The 16,819-nt window shown below is 36.6% G+C and overlaps 1 protein-coding gene across 1 annotated transcript; it reads left to right on the plus strand.

Moving 5' to 3' along the window:
• Positions 1-11,143: 11,143 nt before the first annotated feature.
• LOC136226870 (adenylyl-sulfate kinase 3-like) lies at positions 11,144-13,452 on the plus strand. The gene is made up of 7 exons (XM_066015544.1): positions 11,144-11,549; positions 11,896-12,036; positions 12,132-12,281; positions 12,384-12,502; positions 12,749-12,833; positions 12,995-13,041; positions 13,163-13,452. Exons 1-7 carry the CDS (start codon positions 11,339-11,341, stop codon positions 13,259-13,261), a joined length of 852 nt encoding a protein of 283 aa, XP_065871616.1. The 5' UTR covers positions 11,144-11,338; the 3' UTR covers positions 13,262-13,452.
• The last annotated feature ends 3,367 nt before the right edge of the window (positions 13,453-16,819 follow it).

Raw genomic sequence — 16,819 nt, forward strand, 5'->3', positions numbered from 1 at the left:
ATTGGTCATTGAGGCACTTTGACATAAAAAAAAATTGTCGTTTTCCATTGTAACTTGACTGAGGAAGTTTATATGGATCCTCCTCCATGATTTGATTTAGAAGAAGGCAATGTGTGTAGGCTGAGAAAGGCGTTGTATGGGCTAAAGCAATCACCTAGAGCATGGTTTGGAAGATTAAGTTATGCCATGAAGAAGTATGGACCCAACAAGCTTTCGACGATCATACTTTGTTTTATAGAAGAAACCATGAAAATATTACCATACTTATTGTCTATGTTGAAGACATGATTGTTACAGGTAGTAATGATAATGAAATCGAGAAGCTTCGAAATTACTTGGCTAAAGAGTTTGATATGAAAGATCTCGGAGCTCTAAAATACTTCTTCGGTATAGAAGTATCTCGATCAAAACAAGGAATATTTCTCTCTCAACGAAAGGATGTTTTGGATCTTTTGGCTGAAATCGGATATTCTGCATGCAAGCAGATACTCATATTGAAGTATATCATGGGCTGTCCATCTATCCAGATCAAGTTCTGACCAACAAAGAAAGGTACCAGAGAATTGTGGGACGATTAATTTATTTGACTCACACTAGACCTGATTTGACATATGCAGTTGGCATTGTGAGCCAGTTTATGCATAATCCTAGTGAGTGTCACATGAATGCAGTAAATCAAATTTTAGCATATCTTAACTCTTCTCCAGGAAAAGCTATCATGTTCACTAAGAATGATCATCTAGATATTGTGGCATATACATATTCTAATTTTGCCGGAGACAAAACAGACAGAAAATCTACTTCAAGCTACTTATCATTTGTGGGAGGAAACTTGGGAACTTGGAGAAGCAAGACACAAAATGTTGTAGCATTATCAAGTTTTGAAACAGAGTATCGTGCAATGTATCATGGAATAACCGAACTCACTTGGTTAAAGATTCTCTTACAAGAATTTGGGTATGGACCTGTAACAATATGATTCTCAGTGATTGTTATTAATGTGAAGTTCAGTATTTATACAGGATACAGTTCACTCTAGGTGAACAACTATAATTAACAGCTTATCCTATATTCTAGGCTAGAGATAAATAATACAGAGAATAATAACTAAATACATAGTCTAATACACCCCCGTAGTCTTAAGGTTCGGAGGGCGAACGTTGAGACTATTTCGAAAATCCTCAAACAGTGTCGACGGTAGACCTTTGGTGAAGATGTCAGCGATTTGGTAACGAGAGGACACGTGAAGGACACTGACCTCTCCTTTGGCAACTCGTTCTCGGACAAAATGAATATCCATTTCCACATGCTTAGTGCGGTGGTGTTGAACCGGGTTGCCTGTCAGATAGACTGCGCTGATGTTGTCACAGTACACTAGGGAGGATTTCTGAATTGGACAGCCCAGTTCTAATAGGAGATTGCGGATCCAGCATGTCTCAGACACAACGTTGGCAACTCCGCGATATTCGGCCTCTGCGCTGGAACGGGACAGCGTTGGCTGTCTCTTCGCGGACCACGAGACTAGGTTGTCTCCTAGGAATACACAGTAGGCTGATGTTGAACGGTGAGTGTCGGGACAGCCTGCCCAATCGGCATCCGTATATGAAACCAATTGACTGAGAGGAGATGCTAGGAGTTTGAGCCCAAACTCAATAGTGCCTTTAACATACCTGAGAATGCGTTTAAGGGCAGCCATGTGTGTTGTTTTAGGGTTGTGCATGAACAGGCAGACTTGTTGAACCGCGTATGAGATGTCAGGTCGGGTAAGAGTAAGATACTGAAGTGCACCAGCCAATCTTCTATATTCAGTAGGATCATGGTAAGCAGAACCAGAAGAGATACTTAACTTTTGCTTGGTGTCCACTGGGGTGGTGGCCGAATTGCAAGAGCTGAGTCCGGCTTTGTCAATAATTTCGGAAGCATACTTCCGCTGAGAGAGGAATAGTGACCCTGGAGAGTGAGTTACTGATATTCCCAAGAAGTAATGTAGGGGACCCAAGTCTTTCATTGCAAATTCGGAGCTCAATTGGGACATTATGGAAGCCTGAAGTTTGTCAGAAGAGGTTATTAGCACTATATCATCAACATACAGAAGAAGGTAGGCCATGTCAGATCCTTGTTTGTAGACAAATAGAGAGCTGTCAGATATGCTATTGGAGAAACCGATTTTGATGACAAAATTAGCAAATCGTTGATACCAGGCCCGAGGAGCCTGTTTAAGGCCATACAAGGATTTTTTCAGCAGACAGACATGATCAGGATACTTGGGATCCCGGAACCCCAATGGTTGATGCATGTATACTGTTTCGTGAAGGTCCCCATGCAAGAATGCATTTTTGACGTCCAATTGCCGAATTTTCCAATTTTTAGATAGAGCTATGCTGAGGACAGCACGAATAGTAGCTGGTTTAACCACAGGGCTAAATGTTTCACCACAATCAATCCCTGGCAACTGTCCTGAACCATTGCCAACCAATCTTGCTTTATATCGCTCAAAGGAGCCATCTGACTTCGTTTTGTGCCTGAAAATCCACCAACTACGAATAATATTAGCACATTTAGGACGGGGTACAAGTACCCACGTCTTATTTTGAATAAGAGCCTCAAATTCATCAGTCATGGCTTGTATCCAGTTTGGATCACTTAATGCAAGAGAAGGTGTTTTAGGAATAGGAGATATGGGAGAATTGGTTAAGACAGAGAGATTTAACATTCGACGGGGTTTGTGGATTCCATGTTGGGCCCTTGTGGTCATTTTGTGAGTATTAGGAACCTGTATTTGAGGGGAAATGACAGAAGTATCAGACTGTGTTTGTGGTGCAGTAGAGGAGGATGTGGAAGATGATACGGACTCAGAGGTTTGTAATTGCGGTGTGCGCGCAGACGACGACTCGGAAGGACTGAAATTATGGGACGAGACCGGAGATGACAGTGCCGGAGTGGTGAGACTCGACGGAACAGCAGGTGACACGGACTGATTAGCGCGACTGGATATAGGGGTGGACGACGGTGATTGTTTTGACGCAACAGGAGATGAGGACGCGATGGGTCTTGGAACTATGACTGACTCGAGGCTGACGGAGGGGCAACGAGGTGAGGGATTGCGGAAATGGACAGCGGGTAGGAAGTTGCTGTCCGACGCAGGAGGAAGTGAAGGGGAGGGATCGCAACTTTTAGGTGCGGTGGAAAACGGAAAGTTCGATTCGTCAAAGATAACATGTCGGGAGATGATTATTTTATTTTTAGACGTGTCCAGACACTTATAGCCCCTATGATTGGATGGATATCCTAAAAATACACATGGAAAAGAACGAGATTCAAGCTTATTTCGAGTTTGGGATGGAATTAGAGGGAAACAAAGGCATCCGAACACGCGCAAGTGAGAGTAACTAGGTTCCTGGTGATATAGAATTTTAGTTGGTGATTGATATCCTAGAACTCTGTGCGGATATATATTGAGAAGATAGGTGGCTAAATCGAGAGCGTGGTGCCAGAATTTAAGAGGGATGGAAGCATGATGCATGACTGTTCTAATCAGATTATTAATAGTGCGAATGGTGCGTTCTGATTTTCCATTTTGGGGTGAGGTGTACGGACATGAGAACCGGAATTGCATGCCGTTAGTTTGACAGAATTGTTTGAAAGAATTATTATTGAATTCACCCCCATTGTCACATTGAAAAACTTTAATTTCTCTTTCAAATTGAGTTCTGACATAGGACCGAAAAATAAGAAAGACAGAGTATACTTGTGATTTGTGAGCTAGCGGAAAGGTCCATAAAAAATTGGTGTAAGAGTCGAGAAATAATACATAAAACCGATGACCACCTGAGCTAAGGACGGGTGAAGTCCAGATATCACTATGAATTAAATCAAAGGGCATACATGCAAAATTGTTCGAGGACCGAAAAGGTAATTTTACTTGTTTTCCATTAATACAAGAAGAACAAACAGAATCAACCTTAACTTTATTACAAGGAATCAAATTTTTATTGACCAGGGCGTTCAAAACAGGAGGCCCTGGATGTCCTAATCTATGATGCCAAACGGCGGAAGACAAAGCAGTAAAGACAGATGGAGACGACGGTGAATTGTGGGAGCTAGAGGTGACTGGATACAGAGCGCCGAAACTTTTACATCTCATGATAATAGTGCCCGTCTGTAAATCCTTCACAGAAAAACCGAAGGGATCAAATTCCACAGAAACTTGGTTATCTTTAGTAAATTGATGGACGGAAATAAGATTTTTGATAAGATGAGGTGCATGCAAAACATTGGTTAACTTTAAAGGGTGATGTTTAGAAGCTAAAACTGCATTACCAAATCCACAAACAGGCATACAATGACCATTACCGACAATGATATTTTCATTGAGGCTCGAATTAAAATAAGAGGTGAGTGTACCTTTATCGGCTGTCATGTGTGAGGTAGCTCCGGTGTCCATGTGCCATTGATCAGAAGGTGGAGCTATTGTCATGGTGTGCATGGCTTCCGCAATGTCAGTAGGCATATATGATGATGCTTCCATATTAAGATGTGCTTACTGCATAGGGGGACGAGGCCCCAAAATACCAGACCCTGACGGTTGTCTGCCTGATGTAGGATAAGGGCAGGGAGGAGATGCCCATTGTTGCGGTGGTGCCCAAGGGTAGGTATATCCCCAAGGAGGAATAGCAGCAGGGCGATAATGTGGAGGCTGAGACGACCGATGATGATGTCGACCACCTCTGCCACGATACAGACGGCCACCGTGTCGACCTCCGCGGTAAGAGGAGGAGCCGCGATGGTGCGCAGGTCGGGAAGATGAGTATTGCGGCGGCACAATAGCAGTGTCACCAGACGACACAGTCAATGCAACGGATTCGGACGGAGGGAGAATCTTACGGGCACGAGCTGTTTCCTCCAGAATCAGCATGGATCGAGCTCTCTGAAAAGTGGGAAGGGGATCCCCATGTCTAATTTGAGTGTCGACAGTATCATACGCATCAGTCAAACCGAATATAAGCTGTAGCACCATCTGATCATTGGTAACCGGGCAATCCACATTTGATAATTGATCAGACAGGGATTTGAGGTGCTGACAGTATGTGGAGATGTCAGAATAGTCACTGAGTTTGGTTTTGGAGAACTCTTGTTGAAGAAATAGAGCCCGGGAATTTTTGTTGTCTGAGAAAATCTCCTGAAGACGGCTCCAGGCCCTGGCGGCTGTGGAGTCGGCTACAATAATAGTATGTAGAAGGTCAAGGGAGATGGTGCTATAGATCCATTGAAGAACAACAGCATCAATACGAGTCCAGAGAGCAGGATTGGATTGTTTGAGAGTATCAGCGGAAGGGTCTGTGGGTGAGGGAGGAAGTATGTGGTCCAGGACCTGAAATGTCGTGGCATGGAGTTTGAATAGAGCCGCCCAAGTAGGATAATGTCCCTTTTCTATATCGAGGGTTATTTTGATGAAGGTAGATATGTTGGATACGGTGAGGGAGGGATGGTGATTAGGGTTTGTGTCTGTGATGCTAAGGGTTGAGTTTGTGTTGTTGAGGTTCGAGTTTGTGTTTGGTGGTGTTCCGGCGGTGGAGTTTACCGTGTTGGTACTCATGATCGGCGATGGGAGGAGAGGGATTGTGTTTCGATTTGGCTGGATCGGTGGAGATGGTGGCCGGAATCTAGGACGGCGGTGGCGGCCGTATATTGGAGAAGAGAGATAGTGTTTCGGTGAAGGTAGGAGAGAGGGAGAGGATTAGGGTTAGGTTTAGGGCTCTGATACCATGTAACAATATGATTCTCAGTGATTGTTATTAATGTGAAGTTCAGTATTTATACAGGATGCAGTTCACTCTAGGTGAACAACTATAATTAACAGCTTATCCTATATTCTAGGCTAGAGATAAATAATACAGAGAATAATAACTAAATACATAGTCTAATAGGACCAACCTATGGTCTTGTTCTGCGATAATATGGCAACAATTGAGATTGAAAACAATCCAATTCAACATGGTAGAACTAAAGCATGTAGAACTTGACAAGAACTGCATTAAAGACAATTTGGATTCTGGCAAAATTGAAATTCCATACAGGAAAAGTTCAGACCAGTTAGCAGATATAACGACTTATGCGGTCTCAAGTAGTCAGTTCTATGAAACATTATCCAAGTTGAGCATGTGTAATATTTGTGCACCAACTTGAGAGGAGTGTGTGCGTATGAGTTGTTAGTTGGTGTTAAAATTCTTGTTTAGTTCCTTTTCCTATTTAGTCTTTTGTATAGTTCTCCTACCACATATAGGGGTCTGTTCTGTATAACTCTTTACATATAGGATCATGTAATCTGTATAAATATCCTTCAAAGGTTAATAAAAAGATATTCCGCTTAATTATTTTCTACTGTACGAGAACAAAATATATGTACTTTTCAATGATACGTGAAATCGAACCAATTTATCGATGTTACGAGTAAAATTGCATCATTAATTTAGACATTGCACCATTAATTTAGACATTACTAGTAAAATTAGCCAGAAAATAATGGAATAAAGTGCAAAAAAAAAAAAATACCTTCCAGATTGACAATAAGGAATAATTTTACCCTTCACATTATCAATGGTAAAGTATATCCATGTTGTTTTGTTAGATAGGCCAATTTATCCATATGTACAATTTTTTTTCAATCATAAATCTGCGTTATATCCATCCCATCTATGCATCATGTCATCAAACTAGGATTGAGCGTTGATCTTGGAGATTCTTTAACCGTACCAAATACCTAATTAAAAAGATAAAAAAAACTGGATTGAATTGTTAACTTTTTCTTTAGGAACAAACTTCATTGTACTATTGACTTAATCAGGTACAATTCTGGAGATTTTCAAATTTTTAATATTTTTTAGTAAATATATTGGAGATTCCGGAATCAGACTCAATATAAAAAAAAGATTCAAAATCAGATTGAACCGTTAATTTTTTCTTTAGGACCGAACTGAATTGTACCATTAACTTTATTAGATACAATTCTGGAGATTTTCAAATCCTAAAATTGTACCAAATCGTACTCACCCTTATATCAAACATCAATAACGTGTAAACACATAAAAAAATTAAAAAATATTTTGTGTGTAAACGTGCATTTAATCTGGTGCAGAACACGAGATCAGTTTTTACAACTGTTTAATTTTTTAATATCTATACACATGTTTTTGATATGTATTACTGATGTGTGATAATATAACACACAAATAGAATGAAGATAACAAGATCCATGACGCCATACTATACTATGTTAATAATGACTAAAATCTGATTCAACTTTCAAACGTTAAGGTAAAATTGTTACAACTTACAAAGTTAGGTAAATTTAAGACGAACTATTTTATATCGAAAAGATATCGTTGATATCATAGTATGATATGATATGATATGATATCTTAGTATGATACTATGAATATACATGTGAGATGTAACATAATTTAAACAAGGCAAAAAGCATTTTGAGGTTACTAATCTTTCATTGTTTGGTGCATTAAGTCCTCGATCTTTCATTTAGACACATTGAGTCACTGATCTTTCATTGTTTGGTGCATTAAGCCCTCGATCTTTCATTTAGACACATTGAGCCTTGATCTTTCATATATGGATGTATTAGGCCCTTCCGTAAATAAATTTATATATAGGTGTATTAAGGACCTGTTTGATTCAACTGTTAGCTAATAGATGTTATTGTTGATGTTAGCTGTTTACGATTGTAGTAAGCTGTTTGTTATTAGCTGTTTAATTATTAGGGTTTGGTAAAATTATACTGAATGGTTGTTGTTAGTATTTAAAATGTCTAATATGGACATGTTTTAAATTAATCAACAAATAAATTATCAAATAAAAAATGTATTATAAAATTAATAAAAATAATTTAAATAAAAAATAAAAAATTTATTGAACGCAACAAAACCCTGTTTCTCGATAATTATGTTCTAAAAATAAAAATAATGTTAAAAAGGAAACACATCTTGTGGAAATAAGAAGGATAATTTTGTCAATAATAAATAACTATAAACAGTTGTTCATGAAAAGCTCTAAAAAAGAGATTTTCGTGAAAATCTCCAAAATGCTGTAGTATCCAAAGAAAATGTTAAACGCTGCGGTTATATAAACCAAACCAAACATGCCTTTAATACACTCATATATGAATTGATTTACGAAAGGGTCTAATACACCCATATATGAAAGATCAAGGGCTCAATGTGTCTAAATAAAAGATCGAGGACGTAATACACCAAATAATGAAAGATCAGAGGCTCAATGTGTCTAAATGAAAGACCGAAGATTTAATGCACCAAACAATGAAAGATCAGGGGTCTCAGGATACTTTTTGCCTTTAAACAAAAAATGATACTATGATATGATATCTTAGTATGAGGTGTCCGCTACCGTTACTTGGTGTGGTTTTCACCATTGGATTAATTTTATGCTCCATCATCCAATGGTGAAAACCACACCAAGTAACGGTACTTTGTAAAAAACAAAGTAACCATAGCGGATACCCTTAGGATATACATGTTGGCAACTTTTTTTTGACCGAATTACTTATTGATATAATTCTAAATTGACATAATATATTTATTAAGTACAATTTTGACCATGAGTTGTCTATTATTCTGCATGAAATAATAATAATAATAATAATAATAATAATAATAATAATAAATCAACTCTACTTTCATGTTTGACAAATAAAAACTAGAATCCGCTCTTATACTTATGACCAGTAGTTCGAGTGCTCACCATCCTCTAGGATGGTTAATCCGCGGATGTCAGAAAATTCAGGATCGTAATTGGTTAGTTCGTCTCACTCATACTTACATGGAAGGAAACAAAGCAGCTGACTAGATGGCAAATTTCGCAGGCTCTTTCGCCTTGGGACATCACGAGTGTGGTGCGCCTCCTGCAGGCCTCCATGATATTCTGTATGCGGATCGGACTGGCCGAGCTTCGGCTAGAATGATCAGTATCTAGCTCAGTTTTCTCTCCTCGCTTTCTTGCTTTCGCTTTTGTTTTCTGTTTGTTTGTCCGGGCTTGTTAGCCTTCCATTCTTAAAAAAAAAAAAAAAAACTAGAAATTTTTTTTATTAGTAACGTTAATTTTTATTTACGTGGCAGTCATTAATTATTGCGACATATTTCTTCAGTAAATTAATATAATTTACATTATATTTCTTTTTAAAGTTTTGTTTATTTTATTTTGTTAACATCGAACCCACATGTCGTATTTGTTTATCACATTTTAAATTACATTTCTCATTTTGCAAAAATGATATAAAGTTTCTTCCTAAATTATTTGATTCTTTTTTTCCATAGTTCCATTTTATTATTTAAGGTTAATTACCAATAGATGGACTATAGTTTCACGAATTTGCAGATGAGTATCTGTGGTGTTTTTCGTTACAAACGCAATCCCGTGGTTTGTAAAATTTTCATTTTTATTGACTTAGGCCTTGTTTGATAAACCACTTAATTGCTTAAATTAAAATATTAAGCACTTATTTAATTTAAGTGCGTTTGATAACGGTTGTTTCTCTACCACTTAAATTAGTTAATTAAGTTAAAAACCACTTATTTTGATAAGTCAAAATATTTAATTTAACATTTTAAGTTAAACATTATGTACTAATATGTTTATAAAAATTAAATCATTCAATATTTTCAACACTTATAATATTCACCACTTAAAATTCAATGCTTATTTTTTTCAGCACTTAGGACCCGTTTGTTTGTTGTTACGGTTTGCGGTTTGCTGTTGTTGCTTGTTGTTGTTTGCTCTTACGGTTTGCTATTTGCTGTTGGAAAATTCTACTTTTTCAAAAAGCAGAGATTCTCTGCTTTTGTAAAATGCTGCTTTTCAGGTGTAAAAAGCAAACATGAGATCACTAACCAAACACTTAATGCTGCTTTTCAAGTGTAAAAGGCAAACAGGAACGTCACTAACCAAACACCTAAAACTCTCCATTTCGAACTAAAAAAGCAAACAAAAGCATGAAAAGGAGCACCCAAACACCCCCTTAATTTCCAGTTTTATCAAACAGCACCTTAGCCAAATTTGGCCGATAACGATCTCAAAATGAAATTTTGCAAAAGTTAAATTGCATTTTAAACAACTTTAATTCTTTAACTTTTTAGGTTTGAGATCATTTAGGTGTTTTTTTATGAGAGAGAAAATTAATGTTTAAAGAGAAAAAACTTTAAAAAATGATGATTTTGCTTCATAATAAATATGATACTAAACAATTTTAATTCTTGATTGTTATATTCCTCAAAAAAAAAAAAGGTCTTGATAGTTATCGGCCAAATTTGGCAAGGTCAGTAAAAAATGAAAATTTTACAAATCGCGTGGTTGCATTTGCAACGAAAAATACAACAAATACTAATCTGCAAATCCGTAAAACCACATAACATCTATTTATAATTAACCTTATCTTTTAACCATAAGTGTTTTTATTAGTATGGAGATATAACTACTGAAAACTATTTTAAAAAAAAAAATCAACTAACTTATATCACCTATAAAAAAAAACAAATAAATATGTAAGGAGAATAAAAAAACAGAGTGCCTTTTATGATTACTTTGTTTTTGACAAAGTAAAGCTTACTTTGTTTTTTTTACCATTGGATGATGGTGGACTTTAACAAAGTAAGTTCATCCAATGATAGTAAAAACAAAGTAAAACTTACTTTGTCAAAAACAAAATAAGCATGCCTAATAAAAAAACAGTACAGATATAACACTAAATCAAACCCATTCTAAATTTATTTAAAAAGAAAACTCTAAATTACATTATTGTTCGTCATAAACAGACCCTCAAACCTTTTTTGGGCTACTTTATTTTTAACAAAATTATTGTCTAATTATTATTATTTTTGGTTACATTATCGTCTAATTATTGAATGGACAATTAAAAGAACGAGATAAAAACCAATAAAATAAAAATAAAATTATCCTCCCATACCCTAACAACCCAAGTACTCCTACATATTATATTACCAAAATAAGTTAAAGTTTTACTTTACACCATAAATTTTTATTTTCTATTCCAATTTGGACAAGAATAATTCAAGTCTATACTTATTAATAAATACAAAATCCAGCAGTCTTTCTTCTTCCCCTCAATTTTTAATAATTTCAAAGATCAACGGTCTCTGTTTCAGCCTTCTTGGAATTTCATCCCTGCCAACTTTTTTTTCTTTATATATTCAGTCCTCAAACTTTCTTTTCCATCAATCTCTCCAAAACCCACAATATCCATTAACTACTTTTATCTGAATTTTCTTTGCTGAATTTCTCAATTTGAGAGAGAAAGATGATGATGAACGCTGTTGGGATGAAATTGAAGCCTGGATTTGCAAGCTTCAGTGAGCCCAGCAATTTTGCGGTGGTCGGAGTCAATTCCGGCCGAGTCAAGGCGGTGGCTTCAAGGCCCAAATTGAAACCGATGGCGACAACGTTGAATGTTAATACCCTTATCCCAAACGGGTCGGTTTTGGAACCCATTATGACAAATGGGCATCCAGGTAATTTGCCTAAAGATTTAAACTTTGGATTGGGGGGAAATGTAATATCTTTACAAAGTAAAAATGAAATTATTTTTTATCTTTAACATTGCTAAAGTAATGATCCGGTTTATGGATTCTGTTACCCGAATCTAACATTGTTTTGGGCTCAACGTTTCAAATCAGGAGCAATCTTAAATTTAGGTAACAGAATCTATGTAACTAAGCCAAAAATTACACCAAATTGAAAACGTTAAGGATACATTTTTTACTATTTTATATATTAAGACTATGTTTACACATCCTCAAAATTGTTATGAGTAAATTTGAATCTTATCCTTTTAATATGTGTGAATGAAATGAACAGGGGAAAATGGGAACCCGTTGGCAAAAATAGAGAATTCGACGAATATAAAGTGGCATGAATGCTCAATTGACAAACAAGATAGGCAGAATTTGCTGAATCAAAAGGGATGTGTTATTTGGATTACTGGTCTAAGTGGTTCAGGTAATTACAAACTCAATCTGATTAATTTTGTTTATTAATTTCACTAATCTTTATAGTTAATAGTATTAATTTCGTGTTTAATTTACGAATTGCAGGAAAGAGCACAGTAGCATGTGCTTTGAGTCAAATGTTGTATCAAAGAGGAAAGTTGACTTACATACTTGATGGAGACAACCTTAGACATGGATTAAACAACGATCTTAGTTTTAAAGCTGAAGATCGAGTTGAAAACATTCGAAGAGTTGGTAAGTTAATTACTTGTTTACCTCATAATTTTTAGAATTAAAAATAAAAAGGTTATCGAGAAAGTTTAAATTTCGTCACTAATGGTTTTGGGGTATTTGCAGGAGAAGTTGCAAAGTTGTTTGCAGATTCCGGTGTCATATGCATTGCTTGTTTGATCTCTCCTTATAGAAGAGATAGAGACGCTTGTCGCGAAATTTTACCCGATGGCGATTTTATTGAGGTTAGTAGTAGATGAACGTACAAATTTGCACATGCGAGCAATATAAATACCAACAAAAAATTACCGACGACTAAAATTTGTAGTAATTATCAAAATTACTAACGATTATAGTGCTTGCTCTCACTAATTAGAGCTAGCGGAAATTAAGTCTTATCCCATTTCAAAATGATATATAATATGTGATAATATATTAGAAATATTATCTCTCCGGTTTTTACATGACCTAATATGATGAACATGTAGCAGGTTTTCATGGATGTTCCGCTTGGAGTTTGCGAGTCTAGAGACCCAAAAGGTCTATACAAACTTGCTAGAGCCGGGAAGATTAAAGGTGTGCATATTTTAATTTATATGCTTGAATTGTTTTACTTTTATTCTATGGTTTTGATACATACCTATTTGAACAAACGTAAACGGGACGGAGCGGAATGCTTACCCATTGTTATACGTCTATTATGTTCAAGTTATGAACCTTTTATCTTACTTTTGCAGGGTTTACTGGTATTGATGATCCTTATGAAGCACCGTTAAATTGTGAGGTAATTATTATATTTAATTCAGAAACTTGATCAATATCATTTAAAATTACAAGGATATGCTAATAATAATTTATAATTTTCTTAATAATTAAATTAATTAATTAATTGTTGGTTAAAACAGATATCATTGAAGTGTAAGAATGGAGACAATGCTTCACCAATTGATATGGCTGGAGAAGTAATTTCTTATATGCAAGAAAAAGGGTATCTTCAACCATAAATTAAAAAAAAAAAAACTATGCCTTAATTTGGATATTGTAAATTAATTATCCACCATCAAAATGTAACTCTATTCTTTTTTGTAAGATGTAGTTCTTGTTCAAAAAAAATAAGACCTATAGTGATCAATTAATGTTTTTTTGATCATTTCTTGTGGGCAATTCTTGAAATTAATAATAATTTATTTATTTATTTGTAACCTATATTTCCCTATTGGTGTAATTACTTTTTTTGTCCTATAATTAATAAAAGCATTAAATTTTGAATAGATTCATTTTTATTTAAGTAAAAAAATTTGTGTTTCATGTTTTGATATTTTAAGAGTTGTAGATTTTTGTGGCAAAATAGTAATATGATTTTCAATGTTACTAAATAAATAAATAATAACGCTACTAAACTCGAACGAAATTTTTAACATAACTATTGAGATCGATGATGTGGTGAATGACATTTCTATCTAATCAATTTTCTCTTATATGTAATTCATTTGAAAAAACAAAAATATAGCACAAAAAAATACTTCAAAGTAATAATCCAAATAAATTGCTTTATTATTCTCAATAAACATAATTTTTTTTTAGTGAAAATGATGACTTTGAGTGATTATGAAACAAGTTAGAGAATTCTTACTGAGATTGAGATAGAAAGCTGAACTTTTCTCTCCAATCTGAAACTTGCATAACAACCTAGCTTTTAAGTACTCTATTTATAAGTGTCAACTCAGCATAAATACTTACAAAAATATGTTTTTTCTTTATTCTCTAACTATTACTTTCTTGACCATAAAGAGGTTTAGTAAATAGATCAACTCGTTGTTTATGTGTTGAAACATAAGAAATACTAAGAAAACAAGACTCAATATACATGGCCCTTAACAATGTGAAAACCAATGTCCATGTATTTAATTTCTCAAGAAAGACAAAGATGTTTAGCAAGTGCAATCGAAGATTGAGTTTTACTATGCATCTGGATAAGAGGAGAAAGACTAAGACCAAAGTCCGCAAGAAAGTGATTGATCCATTTTAAGTCAGAGTTGGTCGTAGTCATGCTTCTGTACTCGGTGTTAGCAGATGACTGATTGATTATGGCTTGTCTTTTGGTTTTCCAATAGATGAAAGGGTGACCTAACATAATGTAATAACATGTTAATGAATTTTTTGTAATATGAATTTTTTTCCCCAATCGACATCATAGTATGCAATAAACTGAGACAAACTTGAAGTGTTAGAGTAAAGTAATCCATAGTTGATAGTGTCTTTTAAGTATACGAGAACATGTATTGCAGCCTGAAGATGATAAACATTTGGTTGAGGTGTATCAAGATTCGTGAGTCCAACCAAACAATATTCGACTTGACACCATTAGAAATTGTGTCCTACGTCAATAATGGATTATGTTATTGTAGTTATTTTAATTTAATAAAGATTACTATCATTATTATTAAAGTGTTTGCATGATAGCTTTATAATAATATCCTTAAATAATGATTTATTATTTTAAATGTTCTTGTTCAATTATTATTGTGGGAATCATAATAAATTAAGACTATTGTGAGGGTTGATTGATGTTCATGTGATAAACATAATATATGGTGATACAATTCAAACTCACGGGTACATGTTGGGGAACATGATACTAGACAGGCCTACTATGAGAACAACATGAGTTAGTATCATAAGTGATCTCAATTATAGTAGTGTCATTAGATCCTTAGACCCGATATCACTATGGATTCCTACATAAAGAGTAGTGTGTTTTGACATAATCAAACATCGTTGTAGACACCGAGTCGGAGGACCTGTGACGAAAACCTAAAACAAGACGGTTGAAACGGTTGGTTCCGGGAGTTTTAACGCAAAAAAAATATATAATAAAAAACGAGAGGTCAGTAGGAGTCACGATCGCCGAGTGGACGGCTCGCGAGAGCTCAGCAACGTGGTGCGAGTGCCTAGCGGCAGTCGTCGCGTGTCCGACGACAGTTGGACGTGCGCCCGACAGCGCAGGGTGCACGCCTGACGGCCGCTGGGTACGCACGCCCGACGACCGCTGGGCGCGCGCGCCCGGCAGCCTCCGGGCGAGCGCCCAACGGGCGTTGGACGGATGCCCAACGTATGTTGGGCGGATGCCCAACGTATGTTGGGCGTCGCCCAACTGAAGTTGGACGTTCGCCCAACTCAAGTTGGGCGTTCGCCCAACTCAAGTTGGGCGTTCGCCCAACTAAGGGTAGGCGTTCGCCCAACCTACTTTGGGCGACGGGTTTTAGAGTTATTTGGTTAATAAGCGAGCAATTCTCGCATTTAAATGCTTTTGATCAAATTTCCCTTCGGGGAAGAGATAGTGACGATCAGAGCTGAGAAATTGAGTTCAGTGGCGGCATTGGGAATTGAGCCTCAGCTTTTCTCCGAATTCCAAGTTTTTGGGATCTACGAGTCTAGCATGACCACCGATGTGGTGAAGATGATGAAAGGAGGCTTTATCCCTGGTATGGGCTTGGGAGCACACCATCAAGGGTTGCCAGAGTTTCCGGACTTCAATAGTCAGAAAACCCGGAGGGGTTTGGGATGTGAGCTGGGAGGTCCGTCCAACACAGGTGGTGAAGGAAAGATGGGCCTAAAGAAGTATTTTGTGAATGAGGGGCACGGGAAGGTTTATTCTGGGACTCACGAGTCATGGACTAGCACCGAAGGAAAGATTTTGCCAGGTTTCGAGATCTTCAATGATGTTACCGACTGGGGCAAAAGAAAGGCAAGCTGCTTCGTCGAGGAGATCATGATGTTAGATTTGAATACCGAGGAGCAGGTCATCACTATTGAAGCAACTACGGGAGCGGTGGATGAGCCCAGTACCTCCAAAGTTTATGAGAAACCCGAGAACCCTGTTGATGAAAATTGTATTACCGCTTTATTTGAATCCGATGATGTACTCGCCAACACTATCAATGAAATGAATTCTGATTTTGCTTACTTGCTTGATGTTGATTCTGATCATTCCATGCATTCTCATTCATATAACATGCCTACATTTGAAATCAACATAATAGAAATGTCAACTTTCAATCTTGGCACGGATGAAAATCCTAAACTTATACAAATTGCTCAAGAATTAACTACTGAAGAGAGGAAATAATTTGAGAGAATAATTAAAAAATACGAAATAGTGTTTGCTTGGACATACGAAGACATGCCAGGAATCGATCAATCAATCGTAACTCACCGTATTCCAACATACCCCGATGCTAAGCCCGTGAAACAGAAACTCCGACGCATGAGGCCGGAATGGGAAAATAAGATCAGAGAAGAAGTGAAGAAACAGTTAGAAGCGGGGTTCATCGAAGTAATCGACTATCCCCCTTGGGTCGCAAATGTAGTGCCCATCGCGAAGAAGGACGTCGAAGTGAGAATGTGCGTCGATTATAGAGATCTTAACAAGGCGTGCCCCAAAGATGAATTCGCATTGCCTCACATCGACGTATTAATCGACAGTGCAGCATCGAGCGTCTTGCACACAAATGTGGACGGCTTCATGGGCTACATGCAAGTTCATGATGGCAGAAAAGCAC

This window comes from Euphorbia lathyris, chromosome 4 (assembly GCF_963576675.1).
Source record: "Euphorbia lathyris chromosome 4, ddEupLath1.1, whole genome shotgun sequence".
Classification (NCBI taxonomy): domain Eukaryota; kingdom Viridiplantae; phylum Streptophyta; class Magnoliopsida; order Malpighiales; family Euphorbiaceae; genus Euphorbia; species Euphorbia lathyris.

Excerpts from the sequence above, each read along its gene's own strand:
- LOC136226870 (XM_066015544.1), top strand. The coding sequence starts at position 11,339 with ATGATGATGAACGCTGTTGGGATGAAATTGAAGCCTGGATTTGCAAGC. Across the intron at positions 11,550-11,895 it reads TATGACAAATGGGCATCCAG|GGGAAAATGGGAACCCGTTG; the intron begins GTAATTTGCCTA and ends TGAAATGAACAG. Across the intron at positions 12,834-12,994 it reads TAGAGCCGGGAAGATTAAAG|GGTTTACTGGTATTGATGAT; the intron begins GTGTGCATATTT and ends TTACTTTTGCAG.